This window comes from Rhea pennata, chromosome 1 (assembly GCF_028389875.1).
Source record: "Rhea pennata isolate bPtePen1 chromosome 1, bPtePen1.pri, whole genome shotgun sequence".
In the NCBI taxonomy this organism is placed as follows: domain Eukaryota; kingdom Metazoa; phylum Chordata; class Aves; order Rheiformes; family Rheidae; genus Rhea; species Rhea pennata.
Genome location: NC_084663.1, coordinates 126107902 through 126130558, shown reverse-complemented (window position 1 = coordinate 126130558; position 22657 = coordinate 126107902). Strand labels below are relative to the sequence as shown.

Below are 22657 nucleotides of genomic sequence, written 5' to 3'. Positions count from 1 at the left end.
CTTGAAATAAACAGGTTTTGTTTCTTACATTATGTGCCTCTGACTAAGAACTTTTAACTAACACAACTTCTTGTCATTACTATACATCATTACCATTTTCTCTAAATCACTGTCACTCAACTTTTCAATACATTCTGGAGAATTTCAAGGCTGAAATAAATATAAGTTGCCTCATACATATGATGAAAAAGTCATTGAGGAGGAAACTTATGATATTACACAGTAAGATCTTTTGCATTTGAGATCTTAAGATTTATGCGAAATGTTCTCCCCAAAGGAACCTATGTAACTGCATCTTATTCAGGGTTTGGGAAAAATATTCATAGTGGAATTTTCTTAACAGAAAATGGAGAATTAATATAATTATATCCAAGTCCCATAATAATTTGATGAAAATTTATATTTGTTCTCCTCAAAAGCTTACCTACATTTAACAGCATTTTTTGTTTCTCATGCTTTGCATGAAATAGACTAGTGGTAAGAGGTCACACTGTGACATGATGTGCCCTGCTCCCTGGCTGGTTGAATTTAACACCTTACTAGAAGGACTAGCTAAGGGAAATTCAGGGAGCTACTGCATTTTCATGCTCTTTCTGAGGCAACTACCTACAACATGCTCCTCCTTGCTGTACTGTGAGGGGACCCGGAGGCGTTGCAGAATACGTTGCCAAAAGAGCATAGATGCGTTCCAGGGGCAGAAGTAGTACCTGGGCACCCTTTCACGCACATGCAAAAGTAAGGCAATAACATGTGGCCTGAGCTACAGATGGTAGGAAAAGTCAAGAGGGAAGCGGCCAAGCCCTGGGGAAGCCAAGGAAGGGGCAGAGGGACCCTGGGAAAGGGAGTCACCGTGAGAAGAGCTGGTACCACCCAGCTCACTGGCTCAGGAAGCTGCTGATGCTTTACCAGCCAGGGATTAACCCAGCTTCCTATACACACACCTGTACACAACAGTGCTATTTACAGCCCTTGAACCGTAGCTTTCTTCCCTTAATGACACACTTCTGCAGAAGGATGTATTCCTACTTTAAACCTTCCATATTTTCATTTCACTTCAGGAAAATTTAATAAGCTGTGGTTATACTTTTGTTAATATTATTATACTGGAAGCATGTTACTCTCTTAAAAGGAAACAGAGAGAAAAGAAAACTGAAGTCAAATGCTACCAAGAAGTAAGAATCCAGCCTTAAAAAGGCAACATTTTTCATGATATGCACTATAGCAGCTACATTAGATGGCAATTTTGACATGGCAAATACTGACACATTACTTCTGCCAGAAAGGATTACACTGAAACTTTACGGGAAAGCAAGGTTTTATCATCTTCACTCTGCCAATGTCTCTTTTTTTCCTGTGAGACAACTACTGGGTAGTAGAACTATAATGAGCCAAAACTGAAAAAAATAAAAATGGAAGTAGACATGTATTTAAATCCAGAGGAAGGAATGACATTTTTTAAATTAAAAAATATTAGACTCTAAGATCTTCCTTCTCTGCTAATAAGATCTATAGGTTCCTAATAATAAAAATCCACTTTAAATATGGATTTTTTACAAATTCCTAAAATTAATCACAGTAGATAAGCCAGAATTGGCATTTTAATAAGCAAGAGCTATGCAATTTCAAGAAAATATTGAATATCAAAAGAAATATATTCAGAGCCAAAGTGGATGCATATATATATATAACAAAAAATAGAGTCATTATGGAAAGCTCAGGCAAATAAAGTTTGGAGGAAAAGCTCCATATGTATAAATATTGATGCAGGAGAAGATATTTCGATGGCACTAGTAGTTAATGGATCTTAGGATAAATAACAAGTAATTAATCTGATTTTATACCACAATATATAATTGTATAATTTTGGTCTATTGCAAAACAATATTATAGAGCAGAATAAGTGCAAGAGAAATACTATTAATTTTAAATACCATCCTTATCATAAATATACTTGAGAGATGTCAACAACTATAAGCAAATAAGCAAAAAGAAGAAAATAAAATAATTATAAAATTGATTAAAAATACATGAGCAAATGCTGGAAAGTATTAAATTCATAGATTCTATAGCCTCTTTTCAGTAGAGAATGTTTTACATTTCATTTCATTTTAAAGTTTAATTAAATTCTCCTTATCATCTTTTCTTGCAGTGCAATGGAGAGTTTTCGTTACCAATTGTCTGCATTTTGGAATACTGTATTTTGTGGGAGTTTGTGTCTGCATGCCTGTGTATGTGAGAGACTGAGTAAGAGAGCACATGCACAGTTCAAAAGCTTTTTCTCATCAATGAGTTGGGGGATGGTAAAGCAAACTAATATTTATAGCTCTATATTAAATGTTCTTTCAAAAACATTGAAAGAATTGGCTTAAGAACTTAACTTAATAAATATAGGTAATATTTATTTGCAGCAGACCTCCAACTGCTTGAAAAGTTGCAGAACATTGTAAATTGCTAATGCTAAAGAACATTTCAAGAGATATTGGAGAAATGTAGTAACTGCAAACCACTGAACATGATAAACCACTGTGCTGATAATCCAATAATCACATAACCAAAAAATCACTAACGAATTTTATAATAATTGCTGACACTGTGTTCGCTTTCTTTATGGAAAACAGATCTCAGACAAACAGAATTAATAATATTGAAGTTAAAATCTTGATTGATAAAGGTACCTGAATTTATATAATGTACTTAGACTTCTGCAAAGCACTCTATTAAATCTGTCAAAGTATTTCAATAAAAGAATAATCAGTTTTACTACAGTTGGCATACATTTTTAAAATGAGTTCATCTGCTCAGTCATAAAATATTCATAAGTTGTGCTTCATCATATTCATGGGTACCAAAGTATCTATTACTGGCTTAAAGCTATTCAAAATTTTCATGCAAAATCCTTATCAGTGATGTTAAATGGTAAATGGTAAGCTCTGCTTCACTTGAGTTTTAAATTAAGATTGAATGTTTTCCTAGCAAGTAAACTTCTATTCTAAGCAGAATGTTCTCCTGGTTTAGGAGGTAACAGTGAGATCCTACCACTATTACATTATACAGAGATTAAGATACACAAATATATGAATTTGTTGATACTCAAATGTATGAATTTATTCAAATATGGGCTTCAAGAAAATCTGATCAAAAGATATTTTGCAGGAAAGGAGAAATAGTTTTATATAATGAAGAATAATTTACAAACACTAAACATCCTCCCAGGTAATAAAAGAAGACATTGGGAGACATAAAGACTACATCAAAAATGATAGACATAAAATTATCTAAAAAGTAAGCATTCTTACAGTTTTTCATAGAGATCTTCTAAATTTGGCTTCTCTGTTAAGTAAAAGGTTTGAAATATGAAGGACCATGGAACCACAAGTTACCAGTTTGCCTGTTCTAAATGTCTGTGAATGGGCTACAGAACCCACAGTTGCTTTTACTGCCTTTAGGAAAGGATATAATATCTCTTATTACCATCCTGATGCTGCAAAGCAACTGATACATGATAATTCATTCACAAATCACTGGGGTTTTCCTTTCTGTTGATAGGTTCTGACTTTTGTGTCATATATAATATATGACAATATGATTGAAAATATCATATCTGATAATTTTGAAAAGCATTCACTCAAAAATGAAAAACACTACACTTATATCACAGAGGTACAGTACCCACTGAATCACCACACAAATCTGAAAAGTTTTTGGAAACGTTTGGCCTGTGGTTTAAATATACCAACATGCTCTTAATGAGTATAGGTCTTGGTGGAGGGAGGTTGTCTTTTTTCCTGATATAATGGCCTACAAATCAATAATTCATCATATAGTAATCCGAGAGAAGTTCCAAAGAAAAGATAAATTTAAAACGATTATAATTTATGTAAGCTATAGCTTTGGCCAATTTTTCTACTGACAAAAAAATATATTTACTGTAGGTTACAATACATTATCTTTATGATCTGTTTTGCATTGGAAAAACTTCAGTGAAAATATATGAAAGTTCTAAACTGCTCTGTAAATCCTACTTCTTGCTAGTATACTAGGAATAGATGAATTGCTCCCTATATGAAGAGGAAACAGAGTAACTTCTAAGACTCATACAGAGCAGGAAAATCCTATTCTGCAAGTGGGAAATCCTGTCAGATATCATTTGGTGGCATTTAATAAAGCAAAGAAAGTTGCTTTATTTGTAATTCTCACTATCTTAACGCTCTTGATGATCAAATCATGTTATGAAAGGGCATGGAATATGCATTTATGCAGACTGTTCCTATGCAGATAAATGCCTAGTTTAGCAGACAAGGATCTCAGATAGAGTGGGCATGAGATAAGGACTTAACATACCATAAAAACAGGTTTCTCCAAACAAGCACCAGGTAAGACAGCAACATTCAGATGGTGCCTACTATTGACCTGCAGAAGAGGGGGATTATTGCCTTAGAAGAGGTGGTATCATTATGCTGGGGACTACCTGGCCAGGTGGAGGTGTGTACAAATGCAGCAGCCAGTTGCAGTGGTCCAACAGCACAGGTATGCCAGAGACATTCACAGCAACCAAGCAAACAGAAGATCCTTCCAGCTTTGTCTCTATTACAGATGAACGGATCTCAATTTGTAAGGCTGTCTGAACTAAGGAGGTAGTACTTAAAGCAAGATACCTACAGGTACTTGAAATATAGCAATGGCTAAGAGAAGCTACAGGCCTACTCATATATGCAATTTTATAGTCCCATTGAAGTTAAAAAAAGATATTAGTAGATTAATTTACATAATTCTGGCAAATAGAAACAAATGGGTAGTATTTTTTTAATCAAATGATACACAAGAGTTGAAGGGAAATCCTGTTACATAAACAAATTTATTAAACTCATAGATCAGAATATACTGGCATCCTCATCATTACCTTATTAAAGATGTCTGCTTCTTATTAAAGATTTGCTGATGTGGCACAGCCTGTAGTATCTATTGTTTTTCTCAATTTAAGTTTCAAAAGCTCCAGGTACCACAGAAAAGTACTGCCTAATACAGTACTTGTACCTATAACACAGACATACTTCAAAAATAAAAAAGGTGGAATATAAAATTAGAAAGCTCCTTTCCATAAGCTCGTTAATTTTTGTATGTAAAAGGACACTTACTACATGGTTAGGTATTTTTTAAACAAATACTATGAGTTTTGGGCTATTCTGGATGTGGAATGCAGAAATATGGGGTTGATAAAAGATAAAGTAATATGCAGAAGATGCTTTATCAAATCTAAAGGAAGTTGCTCATTACTTAGAAAATACATTGGCTGAAGAATTTATCTGGAGTCAGAATCTTGTGTGAAAAGTTTATTTGCTATTATTTCTATGTTAAAGCTATCATACAGCTACAAGTCAACGGAAGCATATAATAATAGTCTTCTATTGGAATGCTTCCAAATGGACTTTTGAAAAGAACTGGGCCCATTTTAGTTTAATAATTTTAAAATTGATAGAAAGAATGCAAAAGAAATACAATTTTGAGGCTATATAATTTTGCAGCAAAAAGGACCTTGAATGTAAAGGAAAAATGCAAACCATTTGGTCAGTAATTTGGTCAGTTTATATGGTAAAAGCCCTTTTATCAAGTATAAAAATACGTAATTTATTTTAAAATTACAAAAATAGTATTAGAAAAAGAACATGACTACAAAGTCAAATACTTACAAGTTTGGTAGTTCTAAACTTCAAGTTGTCCCTCAGCACTGACAGAACCTTCTGTTAGGTATCTAAATAGTTGATTTGTTTTCCTCACAAACAAACATCACTCTGTGGATATCTTTTCATCATTGTTTTTTATCCTCATAATTCAACATGAGATCCCCTAGATCTCCCTCTCCAAACACATTTATACTGAATGAAAAGTACATTTCTCTGTGGGTGTTTGAATTATACTTCACCTGTGGCATCCTGGACCTATAAAGGACTAAGATTCCCAAGTACTAATTGATTCCTACTTGAGTTATCTACATCCAAGCTATGGTCCTCGAATTCCACCTTGGCTGCTTAATAATCCTACAAGTGCCCAAAATTCAAACATTCCTCAGATTTGACACTAAACGTCCCTAGATGAAACTTCTGCTTTGGGGCACATATAAGACTTCCCAGACTTGTACAGTAGGAAGCAGACTGACTTCAGAGCTATCTGAAGCCACAAACCAAGTGCTTCTAACCGATGCTACCTGAGACAAGACAGCTGGTGGTTAGGTTTGTATTATGCCCAACATCAGACAGCAAAATCTGCTGCCACTTTTCAAAACTGCGACAGTGGCCTTTCTTCCCTCCGCTTCTCCCTCTCCTTCTGCAACAGCTGAATGATTAGAACGTACACAGTTTTCTGTGATATAATTAAAATAGGTCTGTGCTGGAGAAAGAATGAACATGACTTCTTAATGTAGTGATTAAAGTAAGCACTGTGCCGGGGGGCACGGTAGAGAATTGGCCCCGTCTCCCTTCAAAGAGTAACTTCAGCATTTTATCAAGTTATTTAAAAACATAAAACATATGAACTGCCTTAAAAAAAAAAAAAAAAAAAAAAAAAAGAAGAAGAAGAAGAAGAAGAAGAAGAAGAAGAAGAAGAGTACACATATCTTTCCAGCTTTTGAGCAAATAACTTTGCTGGCAGGTTAGAGAGACTGACTGCTCTCTCTGGCTCAGTGAATCTTTAATAATTTCAAGCATCAGGAGACCATTGTAACGGAAGTTAGGAATGACAGAACATAGGAGACAGAAGTCTGAATGTGCAGGTCTCTTCCCTTCAAGGCATGACTGTTGCCACTTGGCATTAAACTGCTGTATGAGTGGATTCTTTGGTATCTCTTCTATTGATATGTTCAGTATATATAAAGAATTGTGGATTCAGGAAGTCAGATGGCAGGAATATTCATGATTCTTTAAAATCCCTCCAAAAGGCATAACTTAATATACAGTGCATTGTCAATATTTCCCATTGCACAGTTTTGATTGTCACAAATTCCATTCTGAGATAGTAGACTCTTATTCAGAGAAAATGGATTTTGTTTCAGGATCATTGATTTAGTAAGAAGACACTGAAGTCTTCTCATAGATCTAGACCAAGCTTTTACACAGTTATTAATTTATTTTCATAACTCAGTTTGAATTGACCTAGTATTATTACCTACAAATTACCTACATTTTACACATTAGATATTAAAACGAAAATGGTCAAAACAATCACTTAGTTTGGGATAGTCAGAGACAAAACTGAAAATATTTTTAATCCTGAGAAAATAGCTGTCATTAAACTCAGTTGTCTAAGAAAGAAGCAGAATTGAGTATTTACTGTTAGGAACCAAGAAAATTTGAGAATATGCACTGAGCATTTTGGACTAAGAGATTTGTTCAATATTGCATAGGAACCGTTCTGTTTTAGATGTTTAAATTAAGATTTCCTGAGCAAAATTCAGTTATCTTAACAAAAGTTTCATCTCTTTTGTTCCTGTGATTCTCTTCTTCATAGACCATACTTCTCTCTGCTAAGAGCTACAATACCTACTCTACAAGAGAGAAAAAATCTGATGGTACAGTTTCATTCTCACAATCATACTTCTCAGATGAACTGAGCATCAAGGAATTGTAATATAATCTAGAATTATTACTAAGTATTTGAAAATGCTGAAGTCATTTTTTTTACTGGGTTATAATTTTTTATTTATCTAAAAATATATTTCTTTTCAGGACAAAACATTAAATGCGACACACTGATACTGATATCAGTATAAGCAAGGGTCTTGCTATTGTCCCATAAGACTACCAGCACAAACACAAACTGATGCAAATTATTTGGAATTAATTTTAGAATTCCTAGCCTTTATATGTCTCAACTACCAAAGAAAGATTCAGGGTTTCTATCTATTTACTCTGGCCCTATAGGCAACAAATTAAATCTTTATTTAAGGAAAAGAATAAAATTCTGGCCTCCTCCTTTAAATCTTTGGTGCTAGTAGTACTTAGCTATCTACAGTTATTCAACGTTATTTGGAAAACTAGGTATAGACCAAATAACTTGGGGAAAATTCAAACTTATGAATTCCCATCTATCAAATTGGTGGGTGGGTGTCAAATTTCATCAGACCATTTAAATGCATGAAGCTGCACATGTCCTTGCATTTTTGAAGCACATGACCAGTTTGTTAGCAATAATATACCTTTAAAAATAAAAATATGCACAAGTTTAAAAAACAATATCACTAACAATTATAGTCTTACTTTCAGAAGAAAGGTTATGTTAAATGGAAATATGTGCTAAATGTAAACAGATTTAATCTGTAAAAAAAGCTGTAAAAGCTGCTAAAATACTGTAAAAAACAGTTTTAATTTATAGGGATTTTATATATTTGAAATCTACACTGTACCTTGAAAAATTCCTCGTTTCCATGGAGAAACAGTCAAAGTGTAAGAAACTGCATCATCTGGTTCTACAGTAACAACTGGTGCACCACCCACTATTGAAAGATCTGAAGATACCTAGTGAACAGATTTTACAAAGAAGAAAATAATCAAAAGCAAGTTACAGTTGCAATATAGAAAAAATATCTATTCCACTGGTTTTGAAAAGTAGTATATTATATAAAACATACTGTTGGTAAATCCTACCTTTTATGCAAATGAAAAAAAAATTTATACTATAAGAGTATGTGTTTACAGGTAGTACATTCAGAGTTATCAAGTATAAATTTTGAAGTCATTGTTCAGGTTAAGTAAAATTATCTGAATAAGATAATGGAACTTCTTACATATGCATACAGTTGCACAGTCTGACAGGGTTTTTTTACACCCAGTTTCTTTAGAAGAATAATAATAAAGAACTTTAACAATATTGATCCCTCTAACTAGATACAGCAAAGTAAAAGTTAGAGTGCTGCTCTAACATCAATTGCTATACCTTAAATGATACAAAAAGGTTTTTAGATATGCCATATTTTGTAAACAACTGGTATATTATGACCTACATAGTTACTATTTGAACAATGAAATAACCAAAGCAATTTTCTTACACTGAATTGTGGATTTGATGATCTGTCAATGTCATTAGAGAAATACAGATTGAGAGTCTATGATCAGCTGTTCATAAAAGAAAGAGGTGTTTAAGGTGTTACCAACCATAGCTGATGATTACAGACTACCTCCTTGAAGTCACTGGTCTGTAACAAGTCAACAGATAGACTGTGTAAACAGTTCTGCTCATACCACCCGTTGTTACCTCTGCCACTGGATGTAAGAAACTGCTGTTGAGTGATAATATTTTAAATTGATACTTTAATTTCTGCAGTGAATTTTCTGCAGCCTAGGACTTTCCATAGAGGTGTAAAGTTTTTATAAATATATTTTTAGTATATCATTAGGATATAGGATAGGACTTCAGCAGAGCAAACTCTGGCCTCTTCAAGGATGTGCTTGGAAGAATCCCATCATACAGGGCCATATCATACAGGGCCCTAGAAGGAAAAGGAGTCCAAGAGAGCTGGTTAATATTCAAGATTGGTGCATCCCAATGAGCAAAAAGTCATCCAAAAAGGAGGCCTGCATGGATGAACAAGGAGCTCCTGGCAAAACCCAGACAGAAGAAGAAAGTGTAAGAAGGTAGAAGAGAGGACAGGCATCTTGGGAGCAATAGAGGGAGGTCATTGGAGTATGCAAGGATGGGACTAGGAAGGCTAAGGCCCATTTGGAGTTGAATCTGGCAAGGGATGTCAAGGACAACAAGAAGGGATTCTTGAAATTCATCAGTAACAAAAGGAAGACAAGAGAGAATATGGGCCTGCTACTGAATGGGGCAGGGACCTGGTGACAAAGGATACAGAAAAGTCAGAGATACTGAATGTCTTCTGTACTTTACTGCTACGATCAACCCTCAGGAATCCCAAATCCTGGAGACCACAGAGAAAGTCTTGAGAAAGGAAGACTTTCTTTTTGTCAAGGAGCTCCCAGCTGAAAGAGCTGACAGACATCATTGCTAGACCACTCTACATCACCTTTGAAATGATATGGAGATAGGGGAGGTGCCTAAGGACTGGAAGAAAGCAAATATCACTCCAGTCTTCAAAACAGCAAGAAGGAGGCTCCAGGCTGGATGTCATCTCTAAGCATGTGGAGGAAAAAAAGGTGATCAGGAGTAGTCAGCATGGATTCACCATGAGGGAATCACGTTAAACCAATCTGATAGCCTTCTACGTCAGAATGACTGGCTGGGTAGATGAGGGCAGAACAGGGGATGTTGTGTACCTTGACTTTAGCAAGGCTTTCAACACTGTCTCCCATAACATCCTCCTAAGCAAGCTCAGGAAGTGTGGGCTAAGTGAGTGGACAGTGAGGTGGATTGAGAACTGGCTGAAAGACAGAGCTCAGAGGGTTGTGATCAGTCGTGCAGAGTCGAGTTGGAGGCCCGTAGCAAGTTGTGTACCCCAGAGGTCAGTACTGGGGCCAGTTTTGTTCAACTTATTCATCAATGACCTGGATGAAGGGGAAGAGTGCCTCCTCAGCAAGTTTGCTGATGATGCCAAACTGGGAAGACTGGCTGACACGTCAGAAGGCTATGTTGCCATTCAGAGAGACCTGGGCAGGCTGGAGAGTTGGGCAAAAGTTCATGAAGTTCTCATGAAGTTCAACAAGTGCAAGTGCAGAGTCCTGCACCTAGGGAGAAAAAACTCCATGCACAACTACAGGCTAGGGACTGACCTGCTGGAAAGCCGCTCTACAGAGAAGGACCTTAGGGTTCTGGGGACAAAAAGTTGACCGTGAGCCAGCAATGTGCCCTTGTGGCCAAGAAGGCCAATGGCATCTGGGGGTGCATTAGGAATAGTGTTGCCAGCAGGTCAAGGGAGGTGATCCTGCCCCACTACTCAGTCCCAGTCAGGCCACATCTAGAGTAATGTGTCCAGGGCTCCCTAGCACAAGAGAGATATGGAACTACTAGAGCAAGTCCAGCAGAGGGCTACTAAGACGGTAAAGGAATTAGAACATCTCTTATATGAGAAAAGGCTGAGAGAGCTGGGCCTGAAGAGAAGACTGAGGGGTGATCTTGCCAATTTGAATAAGTATCTGAAGGGAGGATGTAGAGAGGATGAGCCAGACTCTTTCAGTGGTGCCCAGTGACAGGACAAGAAGCAACAGGTACAAACTGAAAACACAGGATATTCCACCTGAACATGAGGAAAAGCTTCTATATTGTGAGGGTGACACTGGACCAGGTTGCCCAGAGAGGCCGTAGAGTTTCCTTCCCTGGAGATATTCAAAAGTTGGGCAACACAGTACTGGACAATACACTCTAAGTGAGCCTGCTTGAGCAGGGGGTTGGACTAGACAATCTCCAGAGGTCCCTTCCAATCTCAACCATTCTGTATGATGTAGTACTGTAGCATGCTATAATTTCCTCCTACAAGGCACATGCACACCCCATCAGTAGCTTGCAATTGTATGTCAAGGTGAAATCTGAGTGCAGTTTTCCCTTAGAGGGTAGAATGCTACCACAGTACACTTCAAAAGGCCTCATTCCTGGATGCTCAGAGAACCAGGACAGCAAGGTGAACCACTGTGCAAACTACACTCCTTCTCTCATCATCTCCAGCAAGGATACAAACAGCTTTCCTTAGTTCTTCTAGGTGGTGATAAGATTGTAAGTAGACTGTTTTAAATTCTGCAAGCAAAGCCAAAGATTTGCAATTCTATCTATCTCCATTTTCACATCAACATAAAATAGGAAAAAACTGCACATCTGAAATGACAAACTGCCTAATAAATTCAGAAGAAAAACTTACATCAGTGGTACTGTATTTAACATATTTTCTAGTTTCATGAATATTATTTATGCTGTAATTACTTCTAAAGCAGAGATTATGAAACATGGTTATTAAACACAATTATTGATTTCCTGAATGCATCGTTATGATCTGGAGTTTGAGTTGAGCAATCTAAAATCTGAATGCCTATTTTTGTAGTAAGGGAACTATTACCATGTTTCTTCATGCCAAGTCAACTCATTAATATCTAAACTCAACATTAATATCTAAACCTTTGTTCCGAACTGGTAAAGTAACAGTTCTGTTCATCATTTTGTCAAATTCACAAACCCAGATTTTCGGTAACCCCCTTTCACACACACACTAATTATTCTTGTATCACAAACTCCCTACTTACTCATCCTCATTAAACACCCCATCTTAGTGTACTTTAGCATTTATTATGTAGAAAAGGCTTCCCTGCTATCATTGCTGGTGCTTCCTCAACGTTCTTCCCTTTAAACAAGATATACTGAATTGTGGTTCCATAATGAGATGGATCTTGACCAAAGGAAGAACTTTTTTTAAGAATTCAGGCCAAAATGGCAAAAATACAGGAGATATTCTGACCGTTTCATAACTCAAGAGAGATATAGTTAAGCTTAAAAGGAAAGAACTTTTAACAATTAGATGTTCACTCCATTATGATCTGCTGCCAGAATCCAGTAGATGATAATCATAAGAATAGATTAAATGTCTGAAAGACTAACAGACTGAAGTCTTACTCAGCTACTTTCTATTCGAAAAGTATAAATGGGCTTAGGAAATCTGGAGCATCACTATGCCCATTACTTTGGGGAAGATTCTACAGTAAACTAACTCTTTTGTGAGCTGCTCTCAAAGAAAGCTACTAATAAGCCAGAAATACTGGGTATTTCTGCAACATGACACTAGACTCTATTAAATGACTGGCAATGCAAGAGGAGGTGCTCGCTAATGAACAGGTCCCTTGTGGTTAGTCATACCTTAAGGGCTCCAATTTTCAAGCAGTGTTCACAAAATTATCTCCTATATCCAACACCACGACAAGTTCTATGTTTGTGAAAGACCTCACTCATAAGTTATCTTTTATTTATTCCTTATATTGATCTTTGTCGTGCTCGGATGCTTTCCAGTTTCGTTACTGACAGTAACTAAATGATCAATCTCAGATGGAAAATGGATACAAAATACTTGTACGCCCACACTTACACAAGCACACAAACCAATTTAAATTCATATCAAAATCCATATTGAGAATCCTATTTAGTATAGTAAGAGAAGTGATGGTAGATGTTTGAAGTTCCAGTATGGTATCATGTTGTAGAATGCCTAGCTGCTTTAACTGCAGATACATTACACACTGTAATATAATGCGTATATATTAGTATATAATATTAATATTCTATTCATAGATCCAAAGACATTCAGAAAGTGAGAAAGATAGAAAATGTAAAAGTATGCAGAGAAAAAAAGTCCAGACAGTTAAGATTTTGGTAAGAGTAAGTTCTTGCTAAGTTTTCAAAATTCTCAACGAAAGCTTGGAGATAAGCAGCAAAAGATTCTACAAAACAAGAGTAAAACCCATTCCTATGAACAATATCAGCACACAAAGAGTACATTAGGTGGAAATGTTTTGGGTTAGCTATTATCACATTTTATAAGGAAGTATAAATCTCCATTTTGTCTCTAACAAAATTTGCTTTACATCTGCTTTTTAAGATTATTTATTAGACTGCAGTAACACTTGGAGTACCCAAGTGAAAAAGCAGAATTTGTTTGTATTAAGTATCAGAGATATGTTTAACAAAACAGAAAGCACATACCTCAACAGCTGACAAAGTCTTCGGAGGAGGCTATTAGAACACTCACTTTTTCAGACAGGAAAATGAAAATAAAACCAAATTGAATGCCTTATTTAAGCTGACTACAATTGATGACAATCATGGAACAGGACAAGGAAAATCTTGTGTTTCACAGCTGTCCAATCCCCAAAAGTGAAGCTTGTTTAGGATGAAATTGTGCTGGGAGTTGGGGTATATAGATATGCACATATACACAGTTTTATACACATAGATAAATAGATGAATACACATGTACACTCACACATAGACTTTAATACCAGGCATGAATAATTGCAGTTTCTTAAAATGTTGATCAATTTAAAACACCTGGAATCTAAGTAATAATGCTGATATTCATCTACCATCTTTGTGAGCAACTAATTGTCAAAAATCAATCAGATCACTATCAATGCTGTCTTGTAAAAACTTTCACACTGGATCTTCCAGTATTCTTCTCCCATTCATGTACATCCTCCTGACATTGCTGAACATAACCATCAGAAACTACATCAGATGAACCAGTGTGTGAAACAGTTTTTAGCTGCATAAATAAACAGGGAAAGGAAAAACTTTTGGTTTGATCTTCTCCCCTGTTTCCTAGCAAATCTACTATCTTTAAGAAAATACAATGAATTCATTCTTCACAGAGTTTATGTATGAATTTTCAACACTTACACAGATATATAGGCAGAGAAAAAAAGGTCTTTTTCATTAATATATACTTCAAATAACTTTGGAAATAATTTAACAAATAAACAGCAAATTAAAACTTTTAATATATGAAATATTTTAGAAGAACGCACAAGCCCAAGTTCCACTGCAATGCACAGGTTAACTCAGAAAACCCAGGAAAAAAAGAATTTGATGGACTACTACATTAAATTATCTTTTGCTTCTTAAGATCAAGGTAAAAACATCTGACTTAAATTTTGCATGAAAATAGTTAATTCACTTGCTCAGTAATATGACACTGTATTGATGCCAATAAAATACTTTGGTACTACTCATGTTTAAAAAATCTGATAAAGAAGTAGCAAATAAAAATGAAGTGGAACAAAACTTTTAAAAAATACTTTGTATTAAAGCCTGACTCCACATACTGTTATCACCCTTTCAAATTCATTAAGGAAAATAGATGCTTTATTTTTATAGGTTTTGTTATAAAGAAAATCTGTAGCATAATTATGAAAGAGTAAAGCTGTTCAAGTTGCCCTAATATTTCAACTAATTCACTGAAGAAATGCTGGCTTACAGTAACTGCAAATCTCCCCAAACCCACGCAACATATGTTAGATCATTTTACTACCACTCAGAAAGAAGAATTGTGAAATACCAGAATGAAACTGAAATGTAAGTTAAAATTATCGTTGTGACCCTGCTGAAAATTTTCTCAAATTAATATACCTCCAAGGACTCCATTTTTCAATGACAGTGTTCTCCATCATCTTATACCGCCAAGCATTATTTATGCACAACCATAAAGAATAAATGGAGCAGATTTATAAAATATTAGAATTTTTAGCTAACTTATATCAGTCATAAATTTAAAAACTCATTTTACAGAGCTTTAATATGCTTATTTAAAAGAAATAGGAATGGAAAACCAATGTTCAAAATTATAGTACTTTTTTTTAAGAGTTGAATAACTAAATAAGCTTAACTTAAAAAAAAGTCAGTTGTCACTTCAAGCCAAAGCCATGAATAGATGTACAGAATTTAGTCAAATACACTTAAATTTCACTGTATCTTTCCACACCAGTATCACCAAGCTAGACAGAAATATGTTCAATAATTATTAATTAATAATTAGTTCTCAGGTCCATTTAAAAATGGTGAGAGGTGCTACCTGTTAAAAACATAATGTTCCCTGTTGCTGGGCCAGAACTGAGGGACAGACACACACTGATGAATTTACTAAGCCAGATTTTTGTCAGTACTGTCTCAAAATTGACAGATACTTCAGGAGAAAACCCCACTACTTTCCCGTATCTTCCTGTCAGTGCATACTTCACAAGTCCCTGGATTATTAGGAACACATGTAGATCTTGCAACCACTCTTAGTGCCACTAGCATGTAACGAAACCAAAATAAACAGCATTGTACTGCACGAGGTAATTCCCCCCAAAATTCTTGCCTGTTCAACTGCAATCTGCAGTTCTGCACGATGAGGAAGGCTACATAATCCAGATCCATAAAACAGCCAGGCCAGCTGCCAAGATGATGAACTCATCTCAAGAAATAATTAAGACCTTAATAATTAAGACCTTAACCCACTTCTACCTGATCAAACAATTACCTAACTAGTAGCCACAAAAATTGCCAACAACTACAGTTATTACTGCACTCTGTAGGCCATCTACTTTTTGTACCATTCACTATTGCTGTGAAAAATAATTCCTACGCTGCAAAGCCTGTTACTGAAGTTAGGAGGACAGATTAATTAGAGTCATTATGGAGTATACAGATTTACTCACGGTGGTTAAAGAATACAAACTTGATGAGAGTATGAGATCTTCAGCAATTGGGTTAGTAGAGTGACGTGGAGTTTATTCTCAGGAAAGCTCACATACAAAATCAAATAAGATAAAACTTGAACAAGGAAGCCCCTCAGTAAACTTTTGCTGTATAATTTCATTATTTTGAGACATTTGTTGCAAATATCCAACTTTAATATCATTCTTTTACTGACATGGTTGAGAAAATATAGAATGGATATAAAAAGGAGAGAGAGAATAAGGCATTGAAGGAAAGGGTTTTTTATAGTTCTGGACTGTATATTTATCCTACATTATTTTCAGAAATGACTAACAGTTTGTATATATAACCTAATACCCGAAAGGCAATTGAACTGAGCCTTGAGATTCCTCTTGAGAGTTTACTTGAATGACATCTGTTTTGAACAGCACAGAGAAAAACAGTTTTACAGTGTTTTATTTTTACTGCAAAGTCAAGTCTTGAAAGAATTAGGGACTTTTATAGCTAAAGTTGATATCAAAGGTATCTTCAGATACAGCCATCAACACACCAGTCAATTATTTATATCCTGCAGATACAGTTCTATATAAAAATCAAAATAAAATAGTATAAAAAATTGTCATCAGACTGACAGAATAGATTGTATAGAACTACTTTACACTTCCTACTCTTGTAGATAATTTGAATTTAATTCTACAGTCATTAAAATCCACTTACATTGCAGTCACTAACCTTAAATTAATTTAGTGTCAGATAAGGATGTGCTCTCTGCCTGACATAAATGTGTGTAAATTCTTTATGAATTTTGTTGTGAGTATTCTTCAGACCCAGGGGCAAGTTAATCATGGGAAAGTCTATTTGTTGCAATAACCCCTAGTATTTCCTTAAGGTTTACACACCAACGAGTAGAAAACAGTTCACAAGATCATTCACATTTGGTTTACACACCAACGAGCAGAAAACAGTTCACAAGATCATTCACATTTTTAAAGAAAATTTATGAATATTTTCTTCTTAATAATCATGGAAAACTTTGTGAGTACAGAAAGCGTTTTCCTTGGCATTTTCACAGGTAGAATGAGGGAGTTAAGCATGTGACCTCCACTGAATGCCACAGGCATTTATTCCCTCCGTGACTCTCTTAATACACATTAGTGGTTGCACAGACAATCAAACTGCATGTACTCCTGCTCCAGATATGGGCATTCACTGTATGTTATATATGGCAAAAGCATTATTCAGAGGGAAGAGTGCTTTCTTACTTGAGGAAAAGAAAGAATTATTTCCCTCTTCCTGCTCCTAGACTTAAATTATATTTTTAATAGCCACCTTTGCAATAGTATCTATGTTTTGTTTGAAGATATCAGATATACACAGCGATTACTCAGAAACATGGTAGAATCTACACAGTGTAATTAAATTTTAAATGAGATGACTTTTTATTAAATTAATAGTTTAACATAATCAGTTATGAAAATGCTGATGTTATTTTACCCCTCAAAGACAAAACTATCTAATTACTAATTTACCTAAATTATCAATTGTTAAGTATTTTTTGTGCAGCAAATTCTTTATGGACATGCTTGAAAATTACTACATTTGTAAGCTGCTGGCACATCTTAGATCATTCTTACATCATTCATCTTATATCATTCAAGCTTTCTTATTGCAGGGAATGAACTATCTATATTTTTAAAAAATATCATGTATGTCTCAGTTTATCTATGAGAATCTACCATGTCTAGTGGATACATTCTATAAAGGGGGGTGTAAAGGGGAAATAAACCAACCAGTTCAATAATGAAGATAATCACTGTCCAACAGAACTGAATCTGGCAAGGGGCATTAAGGACAACAGGAAGGGCTTCTTCAAATACATCAGCAGCAAGAGGACTAGGGAAAATGTGGGCCCGCGACTGAATGGGGCGGGGGCCCTGGTGACAAGGGATACAGAGAAGGCAGAATTACTGAATGCCTTCTTTGCTTCAGTCTTCACTGCTAAGGGCAGCCCCCAGGAATCCCAGAGCCTGCACGTGAGGGAGAAAGTCTGGAGAAGGGAAGACTTTCCTTTGATTGAGGAGGAAAGGATTAGAGACCTTCTGGGCAGGCTAGATATCCACAGATCCATGGGCCTGGATGGGATGCACCCACAGATACTGAGGGAGCTGGCAGATGTTGTTGCCAGGCTGCTCTCCATCATATTTGAAAAGTCCTACAGAACTGGAGAGGTGCCTGAGGACTGGAAGAAAGCTGTGTCACTCCAGTCTTCAAGAAGGGCAAGAAGAAGGACCCAGGCAACTACAGGCCAGTCAGCCTCACCTCCATCCCTGGAAAGGTGATGGAGCAGCTCCTTCTGGATGTCATCTCCAGACATACAGAGGAAAAGAAGGGGATGAGGAGCAGCCAGCATGGATTCACCATGAGGAAATCCTGCTTAACCAAGCTGATAGCCTTCTATGATGGAACGACTGGCTGGGTAGATGAGGGCAGAGCAGGGGACGTTGTATACCTTGACTTCAGCAAGACACTGTCTCCCATAACATCCTCCTAGAGAAGCTCTGGAAGTGTGTGTTAGACGAGTGGACAGTGAGGTGGATTGAGAACTGGCTGAAAGGCAGAGCTCAGAGGGTCGTCATCAGTGGTGTGGAGTCTAGTTGAAGGCCTATGTCTAGTGGTGTCCCCCAGGGCTCAGTACTGGGTCCCATCCTGTTCAACTTCTTCATCAGTGACCTGGATTTAGGGGACAGAGTGCCTCCTCCGAGGATACCAAGCTGGGAGGAGTGGCTGACACACCTGAGGGCTGTGCTGCCATTCAGAGAGACCTGGGCAGGCTGGAGAGCTGGGCAGACAGGAACCTCATGAGGTTCAACAAGAGCAAGGGCAGAGTCCTGCACCTAGGAAAAAATAACACTAGGCACCAGGACAAGCTGGGGGCTGACCTGCTGGAAAGCAGCTCTGCAGAGAAAGACCTGGGAGTGCTGGTAGATGACAAGTTGACCATGAGCCAGCAATATGCCCTTGTGGCCAGGAAGGCCAATGGTATCCTGGGCTGCATTGGGAAGAATGTTGACAGCAGGTGGAGGTGATCCTGCCCCTCTCCTCAGCCCTGGGGAGGCCTCATCTCAAGTACTGTGTCCAGTTCTGGGCTCCCCAGGACAAGAGAGACATGGAGCTCCTGGAGAGAGTCCAGCGTAGGGCTACAAAGATGATCAGAGGGCTGGAGCATCTGCCTAGGAGGAACGGCTGCAAGAGCTGGGCCTCTTCAGCCTGGGGAAGAGAAGACTGAGGGGGGATCTTATCAATGTGTACAAGTACCTGAAGGGAGGGTGTCAAGGGGACAGGGACAAACTCTTTTCAGTTGTCGCAATTGACAGGACAAGAGGCAATGGGCAGAAATTGAAGCACAGGAAGTTCCGCCTGAGCGTGAGGGGGAATTTCTTCCCTGTGAGAGTGACAGAGCACTGGACCAGGTTGCCCACAGAGGTTGTGGAGTCTCTTCCTCTGGAGATATTCAAAGCCCGCCTGGATGCAACCCTGTCTAACATGCTCTAGGTGACCCTGCTGAGCGGGGAGGTTGGACTAGACGATCTCCAGAGGTCCCTTCCAATCTCACTGATTCTATGATTCTACATACATGCCAAACAAAGCTAGATCTCAAAAGTTAAATTTTATGTGAAACAGGAGCCCCCTTCCCTGATTTTTGGATTACAAATGGTTGGACTGTCAAGTCATAGGGGGAGGACAGGAGGAGGAGGTGAAGGAGAAGAGAGGTGTGTGTGTGTGTCGGAGGGATGGTACCAGAAAACACACTCAAGGAGGTCTAAGAAGTTTAATAACCAGTTCACCCTGAAACATTTACTACTGCCACAAATCAATTCAATGTAATATTTCTGGAAAAGACATATAGTGAATACTTTTTATGCATTCATTTTTAAGCTTGATATTTGAGTGCCTTTCAATTTCAATGGCACAAAAATACTGAGTTCATACAAAAAGCAGAGGAAATTGTTCTGTTCCAACTTTCAAAAACATTCAGTTCTTTCAGAGATAAAAGTACAAATGCATTAGGAATGTAAATGCATTCACATCTAAAAAGCTCAAATTGTTGAAAAGAAAAATGTCAAAGCTGCTGTTGCAGAAAAAAAAGTCCATTTCTTACTTTCTTTTGGGGTCTTTAACAGTGAGTCAAGTAAGAGCGTACAGCCAGGCCATTCTATACCAAATTCTTATACAACATTTATTAAATGTAAACAGTCTTCTAGTAATGAAAAATGGAAGTTTAGCATGAGTGTAAGAAAGGATTTTGCACTGACATAAATTACCATCAGACTAATAAGAGAGTGCTGCTGGTATTTACATGATTTCTCTCTACAGCTGTACAAAACAAAGTGAGGCCCTCTTGCTACTGATGCTATGACACTCATTTCACAGCTCCACACTAATTAACTAGTCAGATTTTATCTATAATCTATATTTAACCTATATTTTCCTCTTTTCCAATCCATCAAGAATAACTAGAAAAAATAAAAATAAAACCTCAGTTCAAAAATGCATATTGACCATTCTTAGAGTAGATTCCTCTTTTTCTTACAGATTGAGTCCTCCTAGAAAATGCTATGCAGATACAGTACCTAGCATCTATCCACTCTAGATTTAAATGCTGTAATACAGTTCCCAAAATAGCTTTTGCTGACTGAGATCCAAGGTGTTCTTGCTAGCAGCTCTTCTCTTCAGCTCAGAAGCAGTGTCTTTTTGCTCTAATGTACATTGTCCCTCTCTGCTGGCATGTGATATGGGGTCTTACACATGCATAAAGAAGATGAGGAAACTACTGAAATAAGTTTCTGAGCTTCAAATTAAACACACTGATAAGATAAATGGAGGAAAATTATGCAGGAGAATTAGAGTGATACAACAGGGCTTTAAATAGGAAAATGTATTTGGGTAAATACTGTTATAAAATCTATGTAATGAAAATAACTGAAAAAATACAAAGGATTTCATTTAATAGTATAAAGATTTTCCTGAGCAGGGGAACTAACAAAGATATTTTTCCTAAGAATTTGTATTTTATGTCCCTCTACCTAAATCACAATTATGTCAACACCTCCTGCTTCTCCCCAGAAATGTCCTTTATTGCCCTTCAAAAACCTTTAAATTATTTCCTTGAAATTTTCTTTCCCACCAGCAAACACACAGACTATGCCCAGTTTGCTCCAACCTCCCGTGAGCAACAGCCAAGCAGAAGACACCAACTGTTACAGTTTGTCCCAAGAAATGTGAGTGCTGCCTTGCTAGGCCAGCAAGCCGTAAGGAACAGGTATGTAGTTAGTTCATGCTGCAGTCTTTCACTTAACGGGATAATAATTTTTGTCCTTTTCCTGTAATAAACCAATGTTTTAAGAAGTTATTAGGAACATTGTATTTTCAAGCCGTTTTTCTCTGATTTCAAAACTGATTAAACTGGCCACTGGTTTCAAATCTTGTGTGGAAGGGAGGGAGGAAAGATTTGCAAATGAACAGACAGTGTAATTGTAGAAGTCTTTTCCCCTTAGTAATCAGGCTAAAAAAACACTTTTTTTTGTCAAGGAAGATACAGTAAAACACACTGTGTCACAGACTTCCTTACTACATGCATTTCCAATTACATTAAACTACTAGTTTCTCATGAATACATGGATTTAAATAATATATCAGCAATGAAAATAATATCAGTTATTGTAATACACAATTTGTAGGCCATTGGACAGAAGAATAGTTGTCATGCTATTGCATAAATTTACCTTGTATGTCAACTTCTTCTTTGTATAATTGGGCACCCTTAATACTTTTTGAGTGACCTGTCTCACTTGGCAATCTATCACAACATGATCCAGTGCCAGGGGTTTCTTCCCTATTCCCTTAAGGCTAAAGATATTTTCCGTGCCATTTGTAGAATTTCGTAGAACAAGCCTTCCCTGTGTCAAAGAAAGAAGAAAAAAGTTTCAGCACTGTAGAAGTGTTGTCTGACTGCCAAAGCAACTACTTTAATCTATTAAAGGAGTTAAATCTAAGCAACAAAAGCAAGCTTTCAGGAAAGTGTTCCTGTTGACTTTCCTAGTTCATATGTAAGCTTTTCTGCTAAACTGAAGAACACTAAAGAAAGAAATGCCTTTTTTTTCTTCTAAGTTATGTAGTTAATGATATAAAGCCATCATACTTCTAAGCTTCTTGGCTTATACCTGGAAAACAAATATAATGTCCAAGAAAATACATTCTCATACATCCTTGTATAAAAAATAATTTTACTCAATCATTTTTATCTGTACTTTAACTAAAATGTTCTTCATTATTATTAGTCACTAAAGGATTCAGGGCTTCATGCTTTTAATAGCTTTATAATAGTGGATTTCTAAACTACATTATATTTGGTTGGTAATGCATGTAGATGGGTTATTAATGTCTCACATAATATTTTTTTTTTGTCTTTGCAATTCACATTTGCATCCATTTGTAGGATGAACAGCATCCTACAAGCTAAATTGCTCTTCTAGCATACAAG

At 36.6% G+C, this 22657-nt stretch overlaps 1 protein-coding gene across 1 annotated transcript in view; it reads right to left on the bottom strand.

Moving 5' to 3' along the window:
- Positions 1–22657, bottom strand: part of CFAP47 (cilia and flagella associated protein 47) — a 362418-nt gene that overhangs the window by 154677 nt on the left and 185084 nt on the right. Inside the window, exons 49-50 of the mRNA XM_062577000.1 lie at positions 21900–22073; positions 8396–8507 (exon numbers count right to left, since the gene is read on the bottom strand). Coding sequence (XP_062432984.1) covers positions 8396–8507; positions 21900–22073 — 286 coding nt within the window. The remainder of the gene's footprint in view (positions 1–8395; positions 8508–21899; positions 22074–22657) is intronic.